At 36.6% G+C, this 27413-nt stretch overlaps 2 protein-coding genes across 2 annotated transcripts; one reads left to right on the top strand and one right to left on the bottom strand.

Annotated features, from left to right (window-relative positions):
- The first annotated feature begins 14898 nt into the window (after positions 1-14898).
- Positions 14899-17812, top strand: LOC111896226 (FHA domain-containing protein DDL). The gene is made up of 11 exons (XM_023892237.3): positions 14899-15195; positions 15522-16097; positions 16281-16309; positions 16403-16472; positions 16559-16616; positions 16720-16812; positions 16908-17022; positions 17105-17152; positions 17219-17264; positions 17419-17489; positions 17593-17812. Exons 2-11 carry the CDS (start codon positions 15540-15542, stop codon positions 17627-17629), a joined length of 1125 nt encoding a protein of 374 aa, XP_023748005.1. The 5' UTR covers positions 14899-15195; positions 15522-15539; the 3' UTR covers positions 17630-17812.
- A 4401-nt stretch (positions 17813-22213) lies between these two features.
- LOC111896222 (28 kDa ribonucleoprotein, chloroplastic) lies at positions 22214-23641 on the bottom strand. Its single transcript, XM_023892234.3, has 4 exons — positions 23103-23641; positions 22926-23027; positions 22558-22848; positions 22214-22475 (listed from the first exon to the last, which is right to left on the bottom strand). Exons 1-4 carry the CDS (start codon positions 23568-23570, stop codon positions 22416-22418), a joined length of 921 nt encoding a protein of 306 aa, XP_023748002.1. The 5' UTR covers positions 23571-23641; the 3' UTR covers positions 22214-22415.
- Positions 23642-27413: the final 3772 nt, after the last annotated feature.

Raw genomic sequence — 27413 nt, 5'->3', positions numbered from 1 at the left:
CTTCACCAGACTAGCGTTTAGAGGACTTGGACTTACGTTCCTCAGGATCCTCTTTCTTTGAAACCCTCTTTCCTCTGTTAGTAGGCTTTTCTAGTGCATCCAAAGCTGCTTGCTGCTCTGGAGACAGAACTCTCGGTCCGATAGGAGGAAGTTTCCTATAGTCAGCCAAGACATTGCTCTTTTCTGCAACACCACAATACATGGTTTCAGGAATCTTTACATAATGAGGAAACTTGAGCGGATCAGAGAGGATTATCTTCTTTATATGGAATGTGGTAATAGAAGCAAGTAGAGCATCCTGCATGATCGGAATCTCTAAAGAATTAATTGCCTTCCTTGTAATCAGGGTCCGAAAACGCCCACACGAAACTTCAGAATGTCGTGTCGATGTATTGAGACTCTGCACCACCTGAGACCAGATTATAGAGCCATAATCAAGATTAATCCCGTTGTAGAGGCCGTAAAGAATGGCGAGAAAACCCTTGCTTGTAGTATCGGAACCACCACATCGTTCTGCTAAACCCTTAATCAGTAGAGTGAGCAAGCCATTCCACTGAGAGGGTAAACAAGATTTCTTCACTTTGGTAATGGTTGTTAGCACATCGGTGTACCCCATCTCGTACATCATTGAAAATAGTTGAGATGTGGTGATGAAGTCTGGCGAGATGACAGAAGAATCTACTGCAAGATTCAAAATCGAATAGAACTTCAACTTTGTAACAGAAGCCTTCTTGTCGTGGATGGTAAAATAGATACGATCTTTGTTTTTATCATAAGTCGCCGTGGAATAAACTTGTGATAACAGCGACATTGGGACTGCTTCAACCTGGGTTAGGGCTAAAACCAGGGGGAATATTTTAAACATTCCACAACTTGCAGCATATATGAATCATATAAGAACGGATTAAGTTCAATGATCATATTTTGGTTAGGTTTAATGGTAAGCAAGGATGATGATGTCGTGTGTTCATGTACTGAAGAGGAAGTCGCCATTGATGAATGAAGAAGATGATGAACACTGTTTACTCGTCGTTTGAGAGACTTGAATGCTGGTAAGTTTGAGAGAATTGAATGTTGGTAAAAGACAAATAAGATGTTCAACCCTTTATATACCATTGCCTGGAGAGAGAAAATCGTGATGATTATGATGAGATCACTAAATGTTGCCTGAAAAAACGCGATGTGACAGGGTGGTTACTCCCAGATATACGTCAGCACGCATAGCTTTAGAAACCGTTCAAATTCACGCGCCTAAATCTTATCTTCAATCGGCGTTTAAAATTCCACAATAGCCCCTCGTTTGGTTACAATTAATAACCCAAAACTCAAACCAAACAGTAACCAGAATGTTGGAAAATAAAAAATTTCGTGCATAAGTGTGACAAAGATAAAGAAATAAATCAAATGTGTATGGGATGTGAGTGATGTCTTATAATTAGACAGAAAGCAGAGGATTTTGGGCAAGAATCACTTCCTTCAAAGTCAAGAGAGACTTGAAGTGCTTGTGTGGTTTCCCGAAAAATACGATCAACTATTTGTTAATAAACATTGAAAGGCTTCTTTTAATCATAGGCTTAGGGTAGCTTATCTTCAACCGAACTTCGAGTTTCAACATAAAACCAAACGTTGGAAGAAGTACCTGTGAGACCGATGTGGTATGTAGAACAGGTAGGTGGGTTTTATTGTTTTAGTGACTATAGAGAAATCAGAAATCTCAAAAAAAAATTAAACTGGATCTCTTTGGGAAGAAATGCCTTGGTACTAGACAATTTCATAAAAGATCACACAAAAATAAAAAGAGAGATTTCTTCAGGTAACCAGTAAGTTCTTGAATTTATAATTCACCGTCAATTCATTTTTGGTGTTGGATATTGGGTTTCACTCAGCACGTGGTAAACGTATCTAAGATCACAAACACAGATGTTGTGCAACCATAAACCTCAGTGGTAAAGACCGAGAGTCTCAAGGGTTACGTTGGTGAACCGAAAGTAGATGGAGAATATAAGGAGGTGGCTAAAGAACCGAATGTACCTTCTGCTAGATAATCATGACAAAGCAGAGAAACTCTTTACTCATATGAGAAGAGTAAGGTAGCTCTAGACCGAGTAATATAAATTAGCCTGATTTGGAAGAAACGATGGGTGTTAATCGAATCATTAAGACCTGCTCAAGATCGTAGAGGCTTAAGACAACATGCAGCAGCATGCTTCTAGGGACCCTTAACTAGTTCATTTTGAAATTGAATCTTACCTTCCTTAGATCCACAGTCGATTATATGGATATTCATATCACCTATGAAAAGTAAAGAAACACACCAAACAAGCCAAACAGACAAACATACGAGACAAATATAAAAAATAAAAATAAAACAGAAAGATAAAATATTTTTGGAATTTTTGAAATTTTCTGAAAAAGAATAAAAACAGAAAGATAAAATATTTTTGGAATTTTTGAAATTTTCTGAAAAAGAATAAAAACAGAAAGATAAAATATTTTTGAAATTTTGAAATTTTCTGAAAAAGAATAAAAACAGAAAGATTAAATATTTTTGTATTTTTTAAATTTTCTGAAAAAAAATAAAAACAGAAAGATAAAATAGTTAAGTTCAAATCAAAAGTGAGATATGCACAAAATATACAACCGAAACCTTATTTTAACTGAGTGAAGCGAAATAGACCGAGCGTTCGGTTCATTTCGATTCTAGAAAATTACAGAGCCGAGATAGACCGAGCGGTCTGTCCATTTCGGTTCCCTAAAAGTCTAGAGCAGAAATAGACCGAGTGGTTTGTCCATTTCGGTTGTCTAATTTTAATGAGAGTTTTGAGGATTCGGTACCGACTCTCCTTCCATCATGCCTAAGCCTTGTAAGATTTTGTTGAAGGTTGCTTCTGGTAAGGCTTTAGTAAAGATGTCATCCAATTGATCAGCAGATCGTACAAAGTGTACTTCCACGTTCCCATCTTCTACATGATCCTTGATGAAATGATACCGAAGTGCAATATGCTCGGTTTTTTAGTTTTGCACTGGATTAAGACAAATCCTAATTGCACTTTCAGAGTCGCAATAGAGAGGAATCTTCTTCATACTTAGTCCATAATCTCTTAGTTGACTTTGAATCCAAACCACTTGGGACGTGCACGATGCTGCAGCAATATATTCAGCTTCGGCTGTGGATAATGAAAAACAGGTTTGTTTCTTGGACTGCCAACTAACAAGTTTCCCGTCAAGAAATTGGCATCCACCTGTAGTACTCTTTCTGTCCAGTCGACATCCTCCTAGATCAGCATCAGAGAAGGCTTGGATGAAGAATCCAGATCTTGCAGGATGCCAGAGACCGAGAGATGAAGTTTTCTTTAGATATCGAAAAATGTTCTTCACAGCAAGCATGTGAGGTTCTCTTGGATTGGCTTGAAACCTGGCACAGTAACAAACAGAAAACATAATATCTGGCCTACTAGCTGTTAGATACATAAGGGACCCGATCATTTGACGATAAAGTGTTATATCCACAGCAGGTTTCTCCAAAGATGGGGTTAGCTTAGTGCCAAATGTCATAGGAACCTTCACTTTTGAGTCACCCTTCATGCCAAATTTTGTCAGTAAGTTCTTGGTGTATGCTTCCTGGTTTATAAAGATACCTTCTGGTCCCTGTCTAATATTCAAACCAAGGAAAAAGTTAATTGGACCCATTGTGCTCATTTCAAATTTAGTCTCCATCAACTTCATGAATTCAGCTGTTAAGCTAGGATTCGTGGAGCCGAAGATGATATCATCAACATAAATCTGAACAATCATCAAATGTTCGCCTTCCTTCTTACGAAAGAAGGTTGGGTCAACCGAACCTTGTTTAAATTTTGACATTTTCAAGAAGCGAGTTAGCGTTTCATACCAGGCTCTCGGTGCTTGTTTTAGCCCATAGACAGCTTTATCCAGGACATAGCAATGATCAGGGTATTTTTCATTCACAAAACCAGGCGGTTGCTCAACATAAACGGTTTCTTCTAATTCTCCATTTAAGAAAGCGCATTTGACATCCATTTGGAAAACTTCGAAGTTCTTGTGAGCAGCATATGCAAGAAAGATTCTGACAGATTCTAACCTTGCTACTGGAGCAAAGGTTTCTTCATAATCTATCCCTTCTTCTTGACAATAACCTTTTACAACCAACCGAGCCTTGTTACGAATGACATTCCCTTCTTTGTCCAGCTTATTTCTAAACACCCATTTTAGGCCGACAATAGAAGCATCTTTCGGTGTAGGAATCAACCTCCAAACTCTGTTGCGTTCGAACTCATGGAGCTCATCCTGCATTGCTTGAACCCACTCTGAATGATCAAGTGCAGCATTTACAGTTTTCGGCTCAATTTTGGAAATAAACAAATTGAACATACAAAATTCCACTTTAGAGAATAATGCAGTTTGTTTCGCCTTTAGTTGAGATCGAGTAAGAACACTTTTTGAGGTCTCACCAATAATTTGTTCTTTAGGATGGTCTTTTGTCCATTTTACTAATGGAGGATAGCTTGGATCATATTCTGGATTCAATTCAGCTTCTACTTCTATGTCAACGTCTGACAGATCACCCTCACCTTCGTCAGTAGAACTATCACTTTCTTTCTCCTTCTCCCCCTCGACTGGCGAAGTGAAATCTCTGTCAACATCAGAGTCTGTATTTCTTGTGGAAGTTGGTTTCTCCCCCTCGATTTGACTATCACTTGCTTGTTTTGGATTAGTGTTTTCCCTATCATCTGAACCTTTAGATGTAGGAGATGAACTTGGATTCTCCCCCTCAACAGAAGCTTCGGTTGTCTTGGAAGTGGTAGTGCTCTCCCCCTGGAACGTTGAAGCTTTGTTTGGAGAGCCTGTTGAGGACTTAGTACTTGGTGGTTCGCTTTCCATCTCTTTAGTAGCTTCGTCTATGATCTTCTTGAGATTATCGAGTTTGTTATCTACTGTCGTTGCCTCTAAATGAATTGCTTTTTCTGGTTCATCAAATAGACGAATGTATTCCTCAAACAGGTTGGATATTGGAACCGAGACCTGTCTAGATTCTGGGAATATGTCTCCTAAGGTACTTTCAGTCCTTTGAACCTTCTACATATAATTGTCATCAAAGGTGACATAATAAGTTTCTTCAATTGTTTTGGAACGCTTATTCAACACCCTGTATGCTTTTGATGATAGAGAGTAACCCAGAAATATGCCCTCATCGGCTTTAACATCAAACTTATTTCGGTTCTCTTTGGAATTAAAAATGAAGCACCTTGAACCAAAGATATGGAAAATTTTGACATTCGGCTTCCTATGGTTTATGATCTCATAAGGAGTTATGGAGAATCTCTTGTTGAGCAAGGACCGATTCTGAGTATAGCATGCAGTGGCAATTGCATCAGCCCAAAAGTATAAAGGTAGGGAAGCGAAACTTAACATGGTTCTGGCTGCTTCACATAACGAGCGGTTTCGTCTTTCAACAATCCCATTCTGCTGTGGTGTATAAGGGGCCAAAAAATTGTGAGTTATCCCCTTATCAGCCAGAAAGTCCTCAAAATCCTTGTTCTTGAATTCCAGACCATTGTCACTTCTGATGTTTCTGACCGTTTTCTTTAGTTGTGAGTAGCATCTGATTTCTGCTTAAGAAAGAAAACCCAAGTGAAGCGTGAAAAATCATCTACAATAACAAGAATGTACTTACTTCTACCGATACTCTCTATAGCAGAAGGTCCACATAAATCAATGTGTAACAGTTTAAGTGCTTCCACTATCTTAGTATTGATGCGTGTAGGGTGGCTTCTTCTGCTCTGTTTACTCATCTCACATGCTGCACATAAATGCTCCTTTTCGAACTTGAGAAGAGGAAGGCCTCGAACGTGATCACCAATCACTAATTTGTTGATGTCTTTGAAATTCAGGTGTGATAGACGTCGATGCCATAACCAGCTTTCATCGGTGTTTGCCTTTGACAGCAGACAAATAGCTGGTGTCCCTCGAATTGGGTTAAGATTCAGAGGGTACATCTCTCCTTTTCGTGCAGATTTCAGCAATACCTTCTTGGATTGTTTTTCCACTATCTCAGACCCCTCATCATCGAATGATACCTTCAAACCCGTGCCTACAACTAATTGTGACACGCTGATGAGATTGTGTTGCAATCCTTCTACATAAGCCACCTTTCTGATCGAGAAGTCTCCATTAGTTATCATGTCGTATCCTTTGATTGTTCCATAGGAATTGTTTCCAAACTTCACAGACCCACCATCTTTCAGGGACCAAAACTCTCTTAGCTCCTCCTTTCTTCATGTCATGTGACGCGAGCAGCCACTGTCTATATACCATTCGTCGTCAAACTGCTCGTCACTGATTACCTGCAAATTCAAGCAGATTTAGGAATCCAAAGTTTCTTGGGTCCTGGTGAGTTTTTCACAGAGAAAGGAATAGTTGCAGAAACATCAACTAAAAAGGTTCGTTTAATGAGAGTGGTTTGATCATTTCTTTTAATGGTACACACCTTGATTTTTGTTTTATCTTCTTTAAATTTTAGTGTATCAGTTGGGGTTGTTTTTTTTATGGTTTAGGATTTTTCGTTTGATTCCTAGGTTTAGTAGAGGATTTCTTATTTTCCTTCTCAGAGTCTGATACCAACTTTCCTTTTCCTTTGATGTCCTTTAAAGAATTTGTTTCAACTTGGGACTTGGAGGATCCATTACTAGGATTGGGACCGAATCTGGTTTGAGAACCGAATCTAGGTCGAGGACCGAATCTAGGTTGAGGACCAAAAGTGGGTTCAGGACTGAGACATGACTTTCGGTTCTGGGATTTGGAATAGTAGGAATTTGGACTGAAATTTTCCTTCAACTTTTCCTTTCCCTTGTCCATGGATCCTTTCCTGAGAGGCTCATAGTTGGGATTTTGAGAATTCCAATGCTTTTTCCTTTCATTCAGATTCGTGGCATATCTCTGATTTCTCAAGCGTTTCTGTTCAGCTAGCTCCTTCTGAGATTTGTGAATATTGAAGCTAGCCTTTGGTTTCTCCTTCTGAGTTGCAGTTGTCTTACCTTTCATTTTAGATTCTGTACTCTTCTTAGTTTGAACTGTCGGTTCTTCCCTCTTGATTGGAACAGCAGGTTCAACCATTGGTTCCTCAGGAACATCTTTGGTTCCACTTGAGCTTGGAATATCGAAACTGGAGGGTTTGTTGATGGGCTCTGGTATGTATCTACCTTTGACTCTCCATGTGGTTTTATCAGATAGTCCTACAGTCTCGTCTGCGTTGTCAATAGGAGCAGACCAGAAATAGTCTTCGCATCCTTCAGCGTTATCTTCGTCAACTATGATTCTTAATTCTACCGTTTGCCTTTGAGTGACCTCAGTCACAGCATAAACCTGATTTGGGGCGGTCTGAACCTTTTGATAGACCAAGGCCTTTTCCTTGAGTTTTGGTTCCTGTTCTTTTGACAAACGAGCAAACTCAACGGAGTTTTCTGATATAAGAGGTTTTTCATTCTCGATTTCATGGTTCATAAACTTCGAGCAATCAACTTCATCCTCTACTGAGATTTCACTCATCTCGCTTTCCGCATCAAATTCAAACGTATTATCTAAGTTTATTTTATTATCTTGAACAATTTTGGCATTTGACAGATCGAATGTTTGTATAGTTTCAGTTTTAATCTTTTGCCTATCATTTTCATCTAAGATATTTTTTAACATACTCTTATGTTCCTTAGAATCGATGAAGGTTTCTATCTTATCCAAACCTAGCCTATACGAACTTGATGTCTCTTCAGAGGACACCACTGATTCACATTCTGCTATAACTTCATCTTCCTTAAATTCAAGAAAGGGCAAAATCATTTTATGAATTTTCTTGCCAATTTCACAGCTTAAATGTAATTGAGCAATATTAGTATAAAGACGTTTCGCAATTAAACAGAAAACATTTCTTTGTTTGAATAACTTTAAATTGTCTCTTTGCAAATAAATACATTCATCCCTAGTTCTAACTAACTTCGCTTCCTTCAGCTCAATCCACATTCTCCTTTCCTCACTTTTTGAAGACACCCTGCCGAGTTGGTCAGTTAGGTTAGAATTTGCTAAGCGGGTTTGCATGAGGCTACTACTTAGGTTAGAAATTTAAAGTTTAATTCATTTAATTCTTCTTGATAATTAGTTTTTGAGATTTTAAGAGACTCAAGAATAGAATGTACCTTTTTGATCAATCAATCGCAGTCGTTGATCTTCTCACTCACCGGCTTGGCCGCAAAGCACTTGTCTTCTGTCAAGTTCGGTTCCGTATCTGCACTTTTGGTTGATGGATCAGCAGTGACGATAAAGCACTTTCCACCCGAACCTTCATTCTTTGCCACATATGCCTTTCCATGAGTGGGTCTTCTAACCTCTTCGTCTTCAGAGTCGGTTGACCAGACTTCTACACCACCGAACTCATCTTCCCCAGCATTCTCCTGTACGATTAAGGCATTCATCGAGCTGTTGGACGCCTTTTTCTTCTTTACCTCTTCTAATTTTCGCATATAATACGCCTCATCATCTTCACCCTCTCTTTTCTCAGCCATCTTCCTCAACATGCAATCTTTGGCAAAATGGTTCATGTCGTGACAATAGTTGCAGTCGTATCCAGAGTCTCCCGCAAGCTTGCTCTCCTTTTTCTCTTCATCCTTTTGAGAGGAGACTTTCGGTTCATCCTTCATCTTTTTAGAACTATAACTTCCCTGCCAGTTTCGGTTCTTGCTGACGGGAAATTTTCTCCTTGCAAATTTCTTTGGATTTGAGACCATCAAGGCATACTCCTCACTTGTAAGGTCGCATTCTGACATGTCTGACTCTTCTTCTTCTGCAGTACTTTTTCCTTTAGAAACAAGAGACAACGATCCCACACCAGAAATCACTTTCGCTTCCTTGGTTACAACACTTTCATGAGACTTTAGTATACCTACTAGTTTCGCCAGCGAGTATGATTTGAACTGTTCATGCGCCTTCACAGTGGAAACCACAGCCATCCATTCTGGTCTCAGCCCGTTCATGAATGTTACTTTCTGCTCGATCAGCTTTCTCTCTATCCCATGCTTGATCATCTTACTGAGGAGATGATTGAACCGATCAAAGGTCTGTACAAGCTTCTCTTTAGGTTTCTGTTCGAAAACTCCAAATTCTGACAACAACAGAGTTTGAATGGAGTGTTCCAGGTCTTCATCAGTTGATTAAAGTTCCTTCAACCTATCCCAAATCTCTTTAGCAGTTGTGCATGAACCTACTAGCCGAAAGGTGTCAAATTGCAGGGCGAATCTTATCATTCGCATGGCTTTAACGTTACACAAGAGCTTGTCCTTCTCATCCTGTGGCATCTTCTCAACATCCGTCACCAGCTTGTTGTAATCCGTTTGCGACTTAACAGTCGTGTTTGTTCCCGAATGTACAAACGGTCCACGAATGATAGCTTCCCAGATGAGATAGCCATTGTCTTTAGATCCAACCACACAATCTTCAAAGTGATGAGCCCATACTTCGTAGTCTTGAGTATAGAGTATGGGTACTCTGGTTGTTGATCCGATGCTGATTGAGATGTTTATGGGGTTTGTATGCGAATCATCGTGAGACATGGTGAGCTGCTAGAATCAAACCTGTAAACTTGAGATTAGGGTTTTATCATAAACAGAGTTGTCGTCGATATGAAGACGACGGCTTCTATTTATACGATAAAAGCGGAAACCCTAAAGTATTATGAATACAGAAGTAATGTGTATTGATCACACAATCTCCTGCTCTGATACCAATTGTTAGAACAAAGTTCTTTTAGGATCGTATGATTCTAAGCAGGATATTAAATAATAACGTAACAAAGAACAAAAGTATGGCACTGAATATGTCGTATGATTAATGTGATAACACCTCAGAAGAGCTTGATAAAGAACTTCAATCTGTAGAGGTGTTTAGGGTTACAAGAATCTACGTAATTAACCACCGTTATCAATATACGCATACATGCATGCATATATATACTATAACCCTAACTGCTAATCTAGATAACAACGAAACTAATCTAGATAGACACGGATGGACAGGCCCAATCCGGATACAGAATATATGGCCCAAGACGCAACACAAATGGACTCAACAGGATGATTATTGCATGTTCATTAGACAAACTAGATCCAAAGCTTTAGGGTTTGCATGTACACCATAAGAATGATGTAGTGCTCAATTCCCATCAGTATTCCCCCAAGATATGTAAAAACATTAAAAATGGGTCGTAAACACTCACCTTTTGAAGCATGAACTTCGGTTTAGATAAGAATATGGTTTGTTTTCCGGGAAGCACCGTGAGAAACAAGAACCAACAATGATCCTACACCAGGGATGTTTTGAACTTGAAATAAGCTCCACAAAACAACACGAACTCTAGCCTATCTAATGGAAACACTACAAAAAGGGATGCAAAGCAAAATGGCACAATGGTGGTGGTGGTTGGTCGTCGGAAATAGGAGGAACAGGGGAGGAGGGTGGTATTTTATGGTGGTTCTCAGTGGTGGAATGGTGGTTTTTTGTGGTGCTTTTCTAGCCAAGAAAAGAATGAAATAGAGAGGGGAGAGTGAGGGAGGAATGATGGCTGGTGAATGTGAAGAAAATGAGAAGTTAAGGCCTTTATTTATAGTCTCTAGTAAGCTCTTAATGTCCATGCAAGACCATACTCTCAAATTGAGTCAAACACACAACAATCATACTTGTACTTATGAAAAGGAGTATACACAAGAGGGTATAGTGGTTAAAGAATAGGGTTGATCATGTAGGAAGCAAGGAGGAAAGAAAGATTCGCTAATTTTTGGAGTCTCATACTAGGTTGGTAGGCCATGATGATGTCACACCTAGGTTTATGTGCCAAGTTCCTAAAGTCTAATATTTTTTCGAAAGTGTCATATGATAGTAGAGTTTAAGGATTCCAAAAACCTAAACGGATTAATTTTTCGAGTTGTAGAACTCCATAAAATCGTGTTTAAAGTTTCGCATCTAATTGACCTGAAATGTCCGATTTCTCGACTTTTGCAAATATTTTTGCTAAAAATACTTCGAGTATGGAATTAAATAATAGACCATATTCTGAGTCCAAAAACGCTCACTGAATTTCCATCTGACGTGTGCAAGTGCCTATCGGATAGATACGGTTTTAGCAGTTTAAAGAAAATTAGTGTGTTACTGGATTGTTTTCTTATAATAGTCGTATTTTTGCATATGAACTCAGTTTTGGATATTCTTTATATTTTTGGAAACAGAGGAACATGTACTACGAGATTCGAATATTTGCTTCGCTCACATTTGCTTAATACAAATTTTCAGTTTCTCAGACGTATTAATTAGAGTTGTACTTCGTGCTTTGTGATTCGTTTGAGATTTTCCACAAATGGAAGTAAGATACTATCTGATATCTTATAATAGTTGTAATGACACTATACATTTTTCAAAATATGCATTTAAGATCAATAGGTCAAATTACAAAGAGGTTTGCAGTGAACTGTTTGTCTACAATTTTAGACCTAAATTCCGGGATGTCACAGCTGATGGTCAAGATACCCGGGGCGACCCGGATAGGCTGTAGGCCATGCGAGACAGTTCAGACAGGCCAAAGGCCCAAAGAGCGGTCCAGAGACTGTAGGCCCTATGAGGTGGTTCAGTCATGCTGAAGACTCATATATGCATGTTGTTATCTGTTTGGTTGTGTGTGGTACCTTGGGGGAAACTCACTAATTTTTGGCTTGAAGTTGTTGATTTCATTGTTTTCAGGTATTTCGGATGATAGAGGCAAGGTGAATGGGTGATCGTAGACATCCTCCTTCTTATTTATGTTTTGAGAAACTATTTGTTACTCTGATTCTATGGATTTGAGTTGGAAATAACGCTTGATCATCTTATTGTTTTTGTGAAAATGCTTTATAAATATGAAAAAATTTATCATGTTCTTTGTGATGTTACACATGAGCTTCCATTCTAATTATAAAATAATATTTCTCCATATTAAAGCAAGTATAATATTAATATTAAATACAAGAATAATTATTTAAAAGTGAATATTTGATATGACAACTTGGAACTATTTGTTTTATGATTTCTTATATATTATATATAATTATTTAATTTTAATTTTTATTGTATTAAATATGAATTTGTTTTCTATATTGTTGGATAAAGAAAATTTTATTATATTTATTATTTAACTAATATTAATTTATTATAATTAATATTTATAAATAAAAGATATAAATAAATATTATTCTTATCGCACAAAAATCATCTAAACATGCATTTTTCATATCATAATTAATTGTTAGAATTATAAACCGTAGTTGAAATCATCATACAAGTATAATATTTTTTTTTATCAAGAGCTAGTGGTAATTTTGTTTCATTTAGCCATGTATCGTATAAAACTCAAGTTGTTACAAAATAGATCTGTCAGAAATCTTGTAAATAGTAAGAACTATGAAAATAATTTTCTAACAACCATTTTTTCAAAAACACAAACATTAAAGACAATTTTTAGTCCTGACGCGATCACATGAGACACTCGTTCGTAGAACAAAATGGAACAAAATATGGAGTCGAGGATATGATTACAAGTTATGCATGTCCATATACTATTCTATATTGGGCTCTTCTTAATTCAATTAATTAACATAATATTATTATTTTTGTTTGTTTTATTAATTATTTTTTACATTTTTTTTTTAAAACAATAATTATTTTGGCATTTATTTATATTTATGTTTTTAGAATTTTATTTTATGTTTTTGATGAAGTATTCGAATATGTTATTTTAGCGATAGTTAGACTTCAAGTTATACAAGTGTACAAATAAAAATTGTTTTAGAAAATTAAGAAATTTATTTGATTAAAAGCTAGTTTTTTCAAAAAAAAAAAATCTGATTTTTATTAAGTTTTTTTATAACTCTTTATTTGGTAGGAATAAATTTGAATTTTATTTTATATATAAAAAAATCAGATTTTATATAGGCTAATCAAAACACGAATTTTTAAAATCTCAGACTATCGAAATCCACACAAAACCGGTAAAAACCTGTCCGGATGTAACTGTATAGCCCAAAAAATGATTTTTATATTTATGTATATATTATTTGAAAAATAATAATTTTTTTTATTTGGTTTAGTAATTGATATGAAGGCATATAAAAAAAATATTTCATTTTGGAAAAAAAAATATAATAACCGTCAATTACCTATATCCAGCATGTTAATTTTTAGACATTAGTGTATATATTTTTTATCATTATATATATATATATATATATATATATATATATATATATATATATATATATATATATATATATATATATATATATATATATTAGAAAAAACATCATAAATGGTCCCTGCGTTTTCCCAAAATCTGAAGTTTAGTCCCCGTGGTTTAAAAACGTCATAGATTGTCTCTGTGCTTTCAAAACTTTTGACGATTGGTCCTTATTGCTAACTCCGTTAAGTTTTGTCCGTTAACTGAAGGGTATTTTCGTCATTTCACTACCACAGGGACCATTTATGTTATTTTCTCTTATTTTATAAAAAATGAAATAATATACAAAGGGGGTCCCACCTCTCTCTCTCTCTCTCTCTCTCTCTCTCTCTCACTCTCACTCTCCTGTTTTCTTCTTTGTTTAGCACCTCACAAAAACCCCCCGATACTTACTATTGCTGTCCCTATTTCTTCTTCATTAGACTGCCAAGACTCACCCACCGAAGGTGGGTGGTCCTCCGATCGCTAGAAAACGCGAAGATGAGAGAGAGGAGGTTGTTGCCTCCATCCCAACCTCCAACAGATCCCTTCCCGTTGAAGCTCAACCCTCGAACACCCCATGTCGTTGCTCTCATTTTCTTCTCCTTCAATCTGATGAAGACAAAGTCCCACGCCCCCACCCGACTTCTGATTTTGTCTAGTTCTTTCTCAAACAGGTGAGGGCCAAATTCCTCCCATCCCCTTTCGCGTTAGCCGGAAACGAACAGACAGAGAAGGGCCGTCGGAAAATCCAACAACCCTTCTTCTTCTTCACCAATTTCAGTCGTCGGACCACCTCTTTTGACCACTCCGTTCGATTTCCATTCCCATCAGATGAAGACGATGACCAAGGCGAAGATGAAGGCACTCGAGGATCAGCTATTCCCTCCTCATGATCTATTAAACCCCATCGGAGAACCTCATTTGCTGATTTCGTTCGTACTTCTCCCTTCCGATCAGACGAAAATTGAACCCACGAGGGTCGCCGGAGGTCAACGTCTGCCCTTTCTCATGATCTCCCAGCCTCACCGGAGATTCCTAATTTTTCCTTTTTTTCGTTTGTTTCTTCATCCACTTAATGAAGACGACGATTCATTTCCCCGTTGTTTGTACCAATTAACTCAAACCCCACCTCCTTATTGTAGCACTTAACCATCGACAACTAGTTTAGAAGTAACCATGAAGTTTACTCCTTCCTTTCCTATACATCGATTAAAGAACCCAAAATTCAGAACATGTTTAGTATTTTAGGGATTGTGGTGGTGTTCATACGAGAGAGAGAGAGAGAGAGAGGTGGGACCCCCTTTGTATATTATTTCATTTTTTATAAAATAAGAGAAAATATCATAAATGGTCCCTGTGGTAGTGAAATGACGAAAATACCCTTCAGTTAACGGACAAAACTTAACGGAGTTAGCAATAAGGACTAATCGTCAAAAGTTTTCCAAGCACAGTGACCAGCTATGACGTTTTTAAACCACGATGACTGAACTTCAGATTTTAAAAAAACACACGGACCATTTATGATGTTTTTTCTATTTTTTATCATGCTAGGCTCCCGATTTTAAGTTCTAGGTTCGGGAATGGGGGATACCATACCCGGGTTGATTGCCATTCCTAAATATACTGGATCTGGAATTCTGGATTGATCGAAGAAAACCCATATGATTTCCCTAACAGCCCAGCCCACTTATCAGCGTACGCATCCTCCCCCGATTCCTCAATCTTCACAAAAAAAAAAAAATCAGAGCTCTCGCCATCTCCACCCCTGTATTCTCCATAACACCGCTCACTCCTCTTGACAAGCTAGTGATTATCTGCGTCTACGTTCCAGATTAGGCAGTCATTATCGTTTGTGCTCCATCAACATCACCTTACAAGTTTTGTCTTGTCTCCAGGTATGTTTCACTCATTCTTCTAGGGTTTTCTTCCACACTGGAATGTATTTCGTTTCAAATTTCTTTCGGCTATGCTTCAAAAGTTTGAATTTGGTAATTTTGTTGTTCTTCATGCTATACAACTATTACACGCCACTTGATTTACGGACGTTTCATTGTGCTTGTACTTTCATTGTGCTTCTACTCTCATTAATTGATGTTGTACCTTGAGAATTCCATCTTATAGTAGGTTTTCTGGTATGTAAGATTAGAACTTCAGTTCAAGTTCATGTAGGGGGAGCATGTTTATCTGCTATTTGATTTCTTTATATATTCTCTAATTTCAGGAATTTCAACCCTCCCTCATGGGGCGTAATTCCTCTGATCATTCAGAATCTCCTGTTAGGAATCACAGGTCTTCTCATAGGAGCCCTTCAAGGAGAGAAAGATCAGGAAGATCACCAGGTAGAGATAGGGCTTCAAGACACCACCCAAATCCTCCTCCTACTCATTCACCATCGAGAGAGAAACCTTCAAGCCACACAAGATCCTCAAAGCAGACACCTGCATCTCCTGTAAGAGCAAACTCAAGATCACCATCACCAAGGAGTAAAAGGTTAAGAAGAGATCGATCTAACAATAAGGATGATAAACCAAGTGAAAGAGGACATGGTAAAACCAGGTCACCTGCATCACATGAATCTCGATCACCATCACCACGAACCAGAAGGTTGAGAAGAGCCCAAGCTGATAAAACTGATGAAATGAAAGGCAGAGGACATGTTAGTGGAAGTGACAAGGTTACACATAAAGAGAGGGATTCAGATGGCAATGGAAACGGATCCTCCAAATCCAGACATGGGGGAGAAGGTCACAGGAGTAGACACAAATCTGATTCGCCTCCTAGAGGAGCACGTGATGAGGTGTCTGGTGATATCCATATCTTTTAACTCATCTACTTTCTTCTATATGATCTTGATGAAAAAAAACTGTTTATGCACATTTGAGATAATGATTTGAATCGAGCATTATACTGTTCTTGTTTCCATGGATGATTTGTAAATTGTAAATGAAGTTATTGACTTCCATTTTGTTTTATTTTCCAGGGAAATAACTCAAGAGGTGATGATCATCAGTGAGCACCTATCTGAACTTTTAAACTTTTGTAGCCCATATTTTTTACATGATCTGATTATAGATGCTAATGCTATATAATGTGTGTGATTAGGAATGGCAATGATGATGATTCAGTAGCACAAATGAAGGCTGCTGAAGAGGCACTTGCAACTAAGGAAAAGGTGATTCAAGTTTAATCATTTTGTTGCTCTTTCCTTTTTTACTTAATGGGCTTAATGTGGACATACATGACTTAATATTGTTGCAGCAAAAGCCTTCTTTTGAGTTGTCTGGAAAACTTGCAGCTGAGACAAATCGAGTCAAGGGTGATTGAGTCTTTTGTTCACTTCTTTTCCCTCTCTTTCTTATAGACAATAGAAACAGATTTTTCAAGAAACTAAATTAATATGATATTTTTTTTTATGGTAGGTGTGACACTGTTGTTTACTGAGCCACCAGATGCAAGGAAACCAGAAATAAGATGGAGGCTTTATGTTTTCAAGGGTGGTGAAGTGCTTAATGGTAGGGTGGGTTTGACCATATCTCTTTTTTATTATATAAAGTCAAATATTGGTTTTTATGTGAGTTTTTATTTAAAAAATAAAAATGAAAAACAGAGCCTTTGTATGTGCATCGTCAAACCTGCTATCTATTTGGGAGAGAAAGAAGGGTAGCAGACATCCCTACAGACCATCCATCATGCAGCAAACAGCATGCTGTCCTTCAGTATCGGTATGTATAATCACCATCTCAACTTCCTGTTTATTCTTATTCCTGTTTTTGGACGGAATATTCCATTTCTGTTAATTCTCAGGCAAGTTGAGGTGGAGCAACCTGATGGCATGCTAGCCATGAAAATAAGGTAAAAATGTTGTTTCTTTCAATGTGTACTTTATTTTATATGTTATCTGAATTTTTGCTTTTGTAGGCCTTACATAATGGACTTGGGGAGCACGAATGGGACTTTCATAAATGTAAGCACACACACACACACATGACATGACATGATAATGTATTGATGTTTAATTTAATAGTAATAAATATATATATATATATATATATATATATATATATATATATATATATATATATATATATATATATATATATGTTTTGTTGTGAATGTAGGATAATCGTATTGAAGCTGAACGATATTATGAACTCATGGAAAAAGACACCATTAAGTTTGGGAATAGCAGGTAGGTTGCTAATTGCTGTTATCCGCTTCACAGATGTGCATGTGGCATGATTTATTTATATTTATATTTATATTTATATTTATATTATTTTTGTGTTTTGCAGCCGAGAGTATGTACTTTTGCATGAGAATTCCGCGTAGAAGATTTTCTTGGGTTCTACAACTGGAGTATTTTCTAAGATTTTAGGCAAATATTGTTATATTGTTAATGCTTTTGTTATTAGTTTGTGATGTTTGATTGATTTAACAAGAAAACCGGTGTTAAGAGGTAAATTACAAAAGTTAGTCTCCTCAAGTCAAACTATATCTATCATCAATTCAACAGTTTGTCTGTTTGCAATTAGTTACTAGATTTAGGTTATTAAACACAGTTTAGTTGTTTGAATCTTTGATTTTTTTTTTTTTTTTTTTTTGTTAAACAGAATATAATTAAATTATATATACGTCTTTTGTGTTAGATTATTCGACATAAAGTGATGATCTTATGAATGCATACTCTTTCTTTCCAAGTGCGCAATAAACCGTTTACGCTTGCCTGTCTGTTTGTTTTATGGATTCCGAAAGAATAGGAAAAAGATAATTCCATCAAAAATGTTTGGTTAAAAAATCAGTCAATGTATATTATATTCTGTAACCAACCGATTTTATCATTCATTGAGAATTGCGATATACCCAAAGCATCTTATTTCCTTTCCTTATCTACTATAAAAATATCAAATTAACCTTGAGGACTTCACCTGTTCACGTTAGAGATCATTTCATTTGGTTTCTTGAAAAAAAATACAAAAGGTTCTCGGGGTGGCTTCTTTTCATCCTTGACCTGGGCTTTTGCATCTCTCCTAGGCACATAGGGATGTGTTGGGCTCGAGGTTCTTTGAAGTGGAAGTTTGTGCTGCTATTTGGTCTTGTGGGAGTGTTAGGGCACATGGCCTATATGGTTTTTCATTCCGGTTTATGAAAAGGTTTTGGGAGCGTATGAAGGATAATATTTGCAACTTTGTTGAAGAATTCTTTGATACACATCGCATCCCTAATGGCTGCAATTCTTCTTTCATTACTTTGATTCCAAAGGTAGATAGTCCCTCGATCTTTAAAGATTATAGACCGATTAGCTTAACTGAGTGCAATATAAAATTATTGTTAAGCATTTAGCTAATAGATAAAAGGGTTTCTAGCCCAGCTGTGTGTTGCCCTTACTCCTTGAAATTGAGGGTTCAAGACTTCATGTCCCGTCGTGGACATAAGTGAATGTAAGTAGTAGTTTTAGAGGTAGATTAGATTTGCCGTTCAAAAAAATAGCTAATAGATTAGCTTTCGTGATTGATGGTTTAGTGAATAATCTGCTTTTGTTAAAGGCAAACAAATGCTAGACGGTCCTTTGATAATGAACGAGATCATTCAGTGGTATAAAAGAAAAAAGAAAAATTTAATGATTTTGATAAGGCATATGATTCGATTAGCTGAGAGTACTTAATACAAATTATGTCTCATATGGGGTTTTATCATAGATGGATACAATGGATTAAAGTTTGCTTGGTATCTTCCCGAACCTCCATCCTAATGAATGGAAGCCCTACAAAAGAGTTCTTGCCTCTGAGACGTTTTCGTCAAGATGACTATTTTTCCTTATTTTCTCTTTATTCTTGTTATGGAAGGATTGCATGTGGTGGTAGAGGATAATGTGAGTCATGGTTTATTTTAGGGTGTTGTGGTTAGAGACGATCATTGTCTGATTTTTTTATGCTGATCAAAATATTGCTAACCTGATTACTATTCTTAATTGCTTTTACTTGGTGTTGGGCCTTAAATTAAATTTACAGAAATCGAATTTGTATGGTATCGATATTCCGTTTTAACAGGTGGAAGAGATGGTTGTTATTAACAGATGTGATTTAACTAGTTTACCTTTTACTTATCTGGTTATCGGTTGGTGAAAATATGAATCGTGTGGTTAATTGGAAAATGGTGATCCAAAAGTTTGAGAAGCGGTTGGCTAATTGGAAAGTGAATCTTCTTTTTGTAGGAGGTAGATTGACGTTAATTAAATCTATTATTAATACCCTTGGTATTTACTACATGTCCATGTTTAAAATGTCGGGGGTTTGTGAATAGTGTTTTAGAGCCTTTTGCGTTCTTGGTTCCTTTGGGGAGGTAGTGACTCAGATAAAAAATTTTATTTGGTCAAATGGATCTTGGTGTTGAATTCCAAGGATAAAGGTGGTTTAGGTATTGGAAGTTTAAAAGCGTTTAATATGGGGCGTTGTTTATTAAATGGAGGTGTCATTTTTTATAACGAGGAGGAAACACTTTGGGTTAAGGTGATTCATAATATTCATGGTGTCTATAGTGGGTTGGGGGTCAACTCTCCAAAACCAAAAGGAGGGGTTGTGGGCCAATCTTGTGAAAGCTATACGATTAGCTTGATGCTTTTCACATTGTGCCCCATTCTCTTTTTATAAGACGAGTCGGTAATGAGATAAATACTAGATTTTTGAATGACATTTGAATCGGTAAAGAGATCATTTCTTTACGATTCACGAGATTTTATGTTTTGGAAGACTTGAAGGATTGTTGTGTTGCTGACAAATGGAGTGATAGCGGTTGGGTTTGGAGTTGGAGTCAAATCTGAGACAATGGTGGCATGACTTTACAACTCTTGGGTTAATTTGGCTTATTGTGTTCTAACTATCTATTATGTGCATATATGATTGATTGTAGACGAATCATTTTAGTTATTTTAAGAAAGTAATTAATGCATATTATATATTGAAGATATAATGAGTATTAATTAAATATTCAGCATTTAATATGTATTAATTACTTTCTTAAAATAACTAAGATGATTGGTCCACAATCAATCCTACATACACATAATAGATAGTAAAAACATTTGAACCTCTCTCTCTTTTTATTTATATATATATATATATATATATATATATATATATATATATATATATATATATATATATTAGTTCTGTGTTGGTTTTACTATTAGTAGCACTAGAAAACATATTGAGAATATCATTTTGCAGGTCGACATGACTGAGATGAGTTGGTGTAAGTTTGTCTCTATTAAGGTCCCCATTATGCTTATTATTCATCTCAGATAGACTTCCTACTAAAGGTAAAGATAATCTGGTCACATGGGCATTGACTTGACTTTTTTGTTATGCCCTATGTTTTCTTCACAAATTGAAGATTGCAGTCATATTTTTTGTTTGTGAAGTGGCCAAAGAAATTTATAACAAAGCGGTTTAAGTGGCTTGATCTTCCTTTTTGTTTGTTTCAGAATGTCTCCGATATTATGAGTTGGGTTGATAACATTACATCGAGGCCATTGAAAGGAAGAGTGATTTAAGCAATTATTATCACCACAATTTAGGTTATTTGGTTTTACAGGAAGTGTAATGTTCCAGTGACGCACAACATGAGAAAAATTCATATTTTTAAAAATATTGTCATTTATTCTTTTAATTGGCTTTCAAACAGAAGTAGTAAAAATAGTATCTCTTGGACCAGTGGTTGCATAACCCACTTCTTTATGACTCTTTAATTGATTTTTTTCCTCTAGCTTCTTACTAGTTTGCTTTATATAATGTGGCTGTTAAAAAATAGATTTTTACATTCTAATTCTTTTGATAAATTTTTGCAAAGAATTATATTACATTACATGTCAACAACAAGCATATTAAAGATTTTATTTCCTCCGGATTCCAAATTCCTTCAGATTTTACTCCAAATGGATCTCTTGGCTTAATTACATTGTTGGTGGTACGTCTAAGTTACGATATTTTTTTAATTTTTTTTTTACTTGAAGGGGATGGAATGGCATTGGTTTCTTGGATTCATGGTAATTCAACCGCTTGTCTATCAGTTGAAGCCGGGAAAGCAATTGGTGATTCTGGTGGGGAACGTATCACAGGAATTGAAAGTGGTGGGACAAGAATGGAAATGGTTCAGTTAGCAAAAGTTATTCAACATACATATCAATGGTTTTCTATTTTCCAACCATGGTTTTAAAAATCGTTCGAGGCGTACGCCTCGAGGCGCGCCTTGAGGCGAGGCGGACAAAAACGATTCTGAGGCTACGCTTCTTAGGGGGAGAATGAGGCGCACGCCTCAGTCTTGTGAGGCGGTGAAAAGCGGTCCGAGGCGAGGCGTAAGAGGCGTTCTGGGTTTTTTTTTTTTTTTTTTTTTTTTTTTTCGACTTTTTGACCTTAGAAATCACGTGATATCTTTACTTGACCTAATTTTTCTCCAGCCGTCACTCCTTATTCTATCGTTTCTTCTTTCTTTTCTCTTCTCGTTTCTTCTTACTCCCCCTGTTAACTGTTGTTAGCCAAATCGAACATGGTCATCAACTTGTGAGTTAAAATCGAAGTTGTTCCCCACTTCTGCATCAAAATCCGAAGGTACTGAGTTGAAATTGAAGTTGGACTTCTCGAAGGTTGCTTGACTCTTGACTGCTTCAAATCAAAGGTGTTCAACTAAATCTGGTTGATGAAGATGATGAGCTCGATGGTCAAATGGAAGATGATGATGACCTTCGTTTTTGTTGATTTGGCTTGATTTGAAGACTATTATGCGTTTGTTTTTACTAATTTGGCATGATTTGAAGACTTATGAATTTTAGTAGGCGAGGAGTAAACGCCTTGAGGCCCGATTCCGTATTTTAAAACCTTGTTTCCAACATTCCAACTCAGAAGAATCAAGAAGCAATCATGGCCATAAAAAGGTAACCTTTTTATACCCCATAAACTGCCTAGCAAATTTGCATAGGCATCAGGTTCAAGTACACCTCCAATAACTTTACTCAATAACTTATAACAAAACACATCGCACTTGATAAACTCCTAAACAAAAACTTACATGAAACATAAAATACCACTTGGAAGTTGAAACCAAATCAAACCAAAAACCCAGATCAGAAACGCCTTGGCCTCTCCTCCGCTACATTTACCCTAATTGCTCTCCCACCCATGCTCTGCAACACAAAAAATTATTACAATCTTTCTTCTTCAAAAGTAATACCAAATTTATAAACAAGCAAGAATTTAGGGTTTTACCTGTCCATCAAGATTTTCAATGGCGTCATTGACTTCACTTTCAGAAGACATAGTCACAAACCCAAACCCTCGTGATCGACCACTTTCCCTGTCAATCACAACTCTCGCATTCACAACCTTTCCATGTTCACTGAACAGCTGCTCAAGGCGGACATCATCGACATCCCATGGAAGGTTGCCAACGTAAACTCTGTATGAAGGTCCGGACATCTGCGGCGACCTCTCTGCACGCTCTGGCCTTGATCCTCTTGGTGCTGCCTTGTTTACAGTCAAGTATCTTCCTCCTATTTCCTGTTACAATTCAAACATCACTCCATTGCAACTCTTTTTCATCGATTAATTGAAGGAAATTACTTGTAAAAACTTACATAACGATGGAGCATCTCAACAGCCTTTTCCGCTTCTTCAACGGTGCTCATTGTTACAAACCCGAAACCCCTACTCTGATCGGTCTCTCTATTGTATATAACCTAATTCAACAAACAAAACCCTAATTAGAGTCGAAGCAATTGAAAATTTTGAAAAACTCGAGAAATAAATAATACCTCAGAAATCTCAACGACACCAGCTTGTTGAAAAAGCTGAGCCAATTGCTCGCTATCCACATCATACGGCAAATTACCGACGAAAATCTTAGCTTCTTCTGGTGGTTCAGAAAACTCTTCCGTCCCTTCCGTGGCAGCATCTCCAACCGCGCCCCCTTCCCAATCGGAGACACCGGTGTCGGCGGCTGCTTCCGTTTCCTCAGTTTCGTCTCCCCAACTCAATTTTTCATCTGTTTGAAGAACCAAGGTGTTGTCTTCTTCTTGAACAAAGGTAACAATACGCGAGGAATTGGCTTTTCTTCGCAGAGAAAAGGGTGTAAAGGAAGCGGATAGGTGGAATTTAATGGGTTTCAAGGGCAAAGAGATGTGTTGGAGAGTTTTGCCGGCGAAGATAGCCGGAGATGATGAAACCAGGCAGCCATTAGCCATGGATAAGGGGTTCGACATGGGTTTTGCCGCACAAGACATTGTAGGTAAGAAGGGTTTAGAGGAGTCGGGGAAAGATAAGGGGGATGATGGATGTTATCGGTTGGCATAATATTTTGTGGGTGAACGTGAAGGTTTTCATGGTCTAAAATGGGCTTATGTTTTCTTTTGGGCTTCTTGACACTTCATATTTTTGTCAAAAATCAAATCAAAATTTGAAAACTCAACCAAGACAATTTCAACATTATTATTATAAAAAGGCTGATTTGTATTATATTTCATATTTATGATTCAAAACAATAAAATTTAACTCTTAGTCAAGTATGAAACAGGTTAATGGCCAGAATGAGTGAAGATAATTTTGATCAATTATTTGAAAAATGGGTCTGTGAGTTACTATATATGTTATCTTCAATTAGCAAGTGATAAGGTTTAAAACATAGCCAAAAATAGAATTCAGTTATATTTTATAATGGAAATATCACGTTAAAGTTACTTATATTGTCGTTGAGTTTGTGCTAGAGGCGTACAAACCGGTTTTTTTTCCGAACCGGTTCAGTTTAGTGGACCGGTTCAGTTCAAGTCAACAAAGTCAACACCGGTTCACCCTTAAACCGGTTCAGTTTCAAACCGGTTCACCATCAAATTTATCCGATCCTATACAACCAGTTCGGTTTAGTGCAAACCGGGTCATTTCAAACCGGATCATCTTAAACCGGTTCAAAACCGGCTCTTCGAACATGTTAAAAAAAACCCGGCGGAAATTGTATCTTTTTTTGATTGTTTGTTTTATTTTTTGGTATATTATAGGTTATATATGTGTGGCCAATTGGTTAGAATTCTTTAATAGTTGACATATTAAAAAAAATAAAAAAACCATGTATGTAATGTGTATCAAATTTGGTTTGTGCATATCTATTGAATTTAGACTCATTTCGGAGTAAATTTCGTGGGTATTTTTTTTTTTGGATATTTATATTGAAAGTATATAAAACATCTTCAAACATTAAAAAAAACATCTTCAAACATCTCGAAAAACCGGTTCATAACCGGTCCAAAAACCGGTTCATAATTGGTTCAAAAACTGGTTCATAATCGGTCCAAAACCGGTTCGGAAGTCCGGTTCATTGTAAACCGGTTCGAAACCGGCCCCATCATTCGGAAATACGAATTGGTTCAAACCGCCGGTTCGGTTCGGCTTCAGATCGGTTCTAGCTTAGACCGGTTCAGAGGTGAACCCGGTTCGGATCGTGAACCGGTTTTTTTGTGCACCACTAGTTTGTGCAATGTGCAAAATAATACTGGGCCATCTGTCTCAAGAGCTAACTGGGCCTAATAGGCTATTGGGATGAACACGATACCTTTAATTCAATCAATAATATTGCAGCAACATTACCCGGCATGCATATTTCTAATCAAAATATCTATAGTATCATTTTTTTTATTGAACAACAAAAAATACTATAAAAACTAAAGAGCAAGAAGTTAGAGAAAAAAATAATTACAAGAAACCATATTATATGGATACTTGTAATTATTTTAGTCCCATCCCCAATAAATTTTCGCAAAAAGGAATGGCGAGGAACCAAATTATCATGCATCTTGTCCAACAACTTAATCATCGACACTCGTACACCACTTCCTCTCGGTTTAGACTCAACCTACCCCACATCCCCAACCCATCATTTAATGAATTTGACCCAAAAAAGTTAGCATTCGTATGAAACCTCCACTACCATTTATAAAACAACACCAAATTAAATGCCTTTATGCTATCAATCACGAGGCCACCTTTGACTCTAGAGCTTAACACAATCTCAGACTTAACCCAAGAAATCTTCCGTTCACTTTCCTCACCACTCCAAATAAAACAAGATCTCAAAGCTCTATCAATTTACACACTTCTTTAGGAACTTTGAATATAAACGTATAGTAGATACCAAGGCTGCCAAGAACAACCTTATCAAAGTCAAACGACCACCAGCCGGAAACAATTTAACTTTCTAGTTCACAAGACGTTTTTTTGAATCTCTAAACAACTATAGTCCAATTATCGATTCCTCTCACATTTGCGCCTACTGGAAAACGCGGTACGAAAAAGAAAGATATGCAGCTGAACAACGCGTACCCACATCCATAACTTCGACTTCATGCTCAATAACTCCAACCCCAAATAAATTAGATTTCTACAAGTTAATTTTTAACCCATAAACAAAATAAAAGCAAGAGTAATTTACAATAATTGTCATTTGGGTAATTTGCCCGTTAGGTTCCTTTTTTTTTTTTTTTTAGTTCGGGCCATTCCTATTGTTTATTTTTATTGTGCGTTTAGTCTCTACCATATATAAAATGGTTGATATACCATTTTGGTTATTTTTTATTTGTTTTTCTATTTTTCTATAAATGATTTAAATTCTTATTGATGTTATCTTAATAGAAAAAGGTTTAAAAAAAATATATTTGTAGGTCTCATACCTTAAACCCAGAGTCCTACACTCCTAATTCTTTCAACAACCATCATTTATCACTATATCTCATAGATAACTTCTCGTAGCCCCATCTTTAATTAAATCACCCTGGGGTCGCCTTCTCCGACGACCACCTTCTTCGGAGCCTTCCTTCTATCATACCATCGCTGCCACCCGTCAAACTTAACCATCGCTGCAACCATTTAACCCCTCAATATAAGAATTCTTCTTCACCCAAGATCCCCCGCCACCCCATCATTTCTTTCTATCTCCTTCTATACCCACTTTCACCACTCAATTGCCGCTATAAACGAAGCCACCCAACAAAATTTGGTTTTGTTTTAACCCAACCTCCCCTGGTTTGCGATTGTATGCCCCAAATAATCATCAACTGCCACTGATGGTAAAATCCCACAACAATCTCCCATATTTTTAATTTTATCGGGATTGTTTCCGACGCTCTACCTGTGACCACCGACCATAGTTGTCGTTGGATGGGTGAATGGGAGGTGCCTTGAGGACTGTGATCACTATTTATATTATTTTTGATGAGTTTATTAGGTTACAACAAAATGCTCGATGTGGAAAATCATTTAACAATTAAGAATGACACATGCAACCTAAAATGACCTATGCCTTTCACATTAAGGAAACATACTTTAAATAACAAAACTAATATGCACCCTAGAAATTTCGAAAATTAGAAACTAGAGATACATACCTTAAACTTTTTATAGCTAACAAGTTCTTGAATAATTCCTTTTAAGAGCTTGGAAAGCTAGCACCAAAAGGATGATGTTTCTAATCGCTCACACCCAAACCTTATAACTAGAAGACCATTGAGAAGAGAGGAAAGAGGTATATTTTTCGTTCATATACTCCTTGGCAAGAGTAACCACGAATTTAAGGTCCCAAGGGGCCCTATTTATAGTTTAGGTAACTTACAGACAAAACAAGATTTGAAAAACCAAATAATGGATTTAATTCAAATTCGAATCCTTTCCTTATTAGCGTCCATGAGGCTTTTGGAAACCCTAGAAGAGCTCCCAAAACCGCCCAACCTTGGATGGTTCTAGAATTGTCTCTTTTGTTTAACTATTAAACAATTACAATTCACCCCTTGCACCTTTAATTAATTTCATTTAATTCGAAATTAATTCCTGATTAATTTTGATTAATAATTAATCAATTCTAATTGATGTCATATTAATTTATTAATCATATAAATTTACAAATCGATTACTTTACAATTGATCTCATATTAATTTATTAATCACATAATAAATTAACAAATCAACTATATATTTCCAATTAATATATTAATCATACAATATATTAATAAATCATTTCCTCATAATTTCCAATTAGTTTATTAATCATGTAATAATCTAATAAGTTATTCTATTTCTACAAATGT

Source organism: Lactuca sativa, chromosome 5 (genome assembly GCF_002870075.4).
Source record: "Lactuca sativa cultivar Salinas chromosome 5, Lsat_Salinas_v11, whole genome shotgun sequence".
NCBI lineage: Eukaryota > Viridiplantae > Streptophyta > Magnoliopsida > Asterales > Asteraceae > Lactuca > Lactuca sativa.
The sequence above is the reverse complement of the archived record's forward strand: the minus strand, read 5'-3'. Positions and strand labels throughout refer to the sequence as shown.

Bases quoted from the DNA above. Each gene is read 5' to 3' on its own strand.
- LOC111896222 (XM_023892234.3), bottom strand. From the start codon at position 23,570: ATGTCTTGTGCGGCAAAACCCATGTCGAACCCCTTATCCATGGCTAAT. The intron at 22,849-22,925 runs GTAAGTTTTTAC...GAATTGTAACAG, and splicing joins TTGAGATGCTCCATCGTTAT to GAAATAGGAGGAAGATACTT. The intron at 22,476-22,557 runs GTAAAACCCTAA...TTTGTGTTGCAG, and splicing joins TTGAAAATCTTGATGGACAG to AGCATGGGTGGGAGAGCAAT.
- LOC111896226 (XM_023892237.3), top strand. From the start codon at position 15,540: ATGGGGCGTAATTCCTCTGATCATTCAGAATCTCCTGTTAGGAATCAC. The intron at 16,617-16,719 runs GTGATTGAGTCT...TTTTTATGGTAG, and splicing joins TGAGACAAATCGAGTCAAGG to GTGTGACACTGTTGTTTACT. The intron at 17,265-17,418 runs GTAAGCACACAC...TTGTGAATGTAG, and splicing joins CGAATGGGACTTTCATAAAT to GATAATCGTATTGAAGCTGA.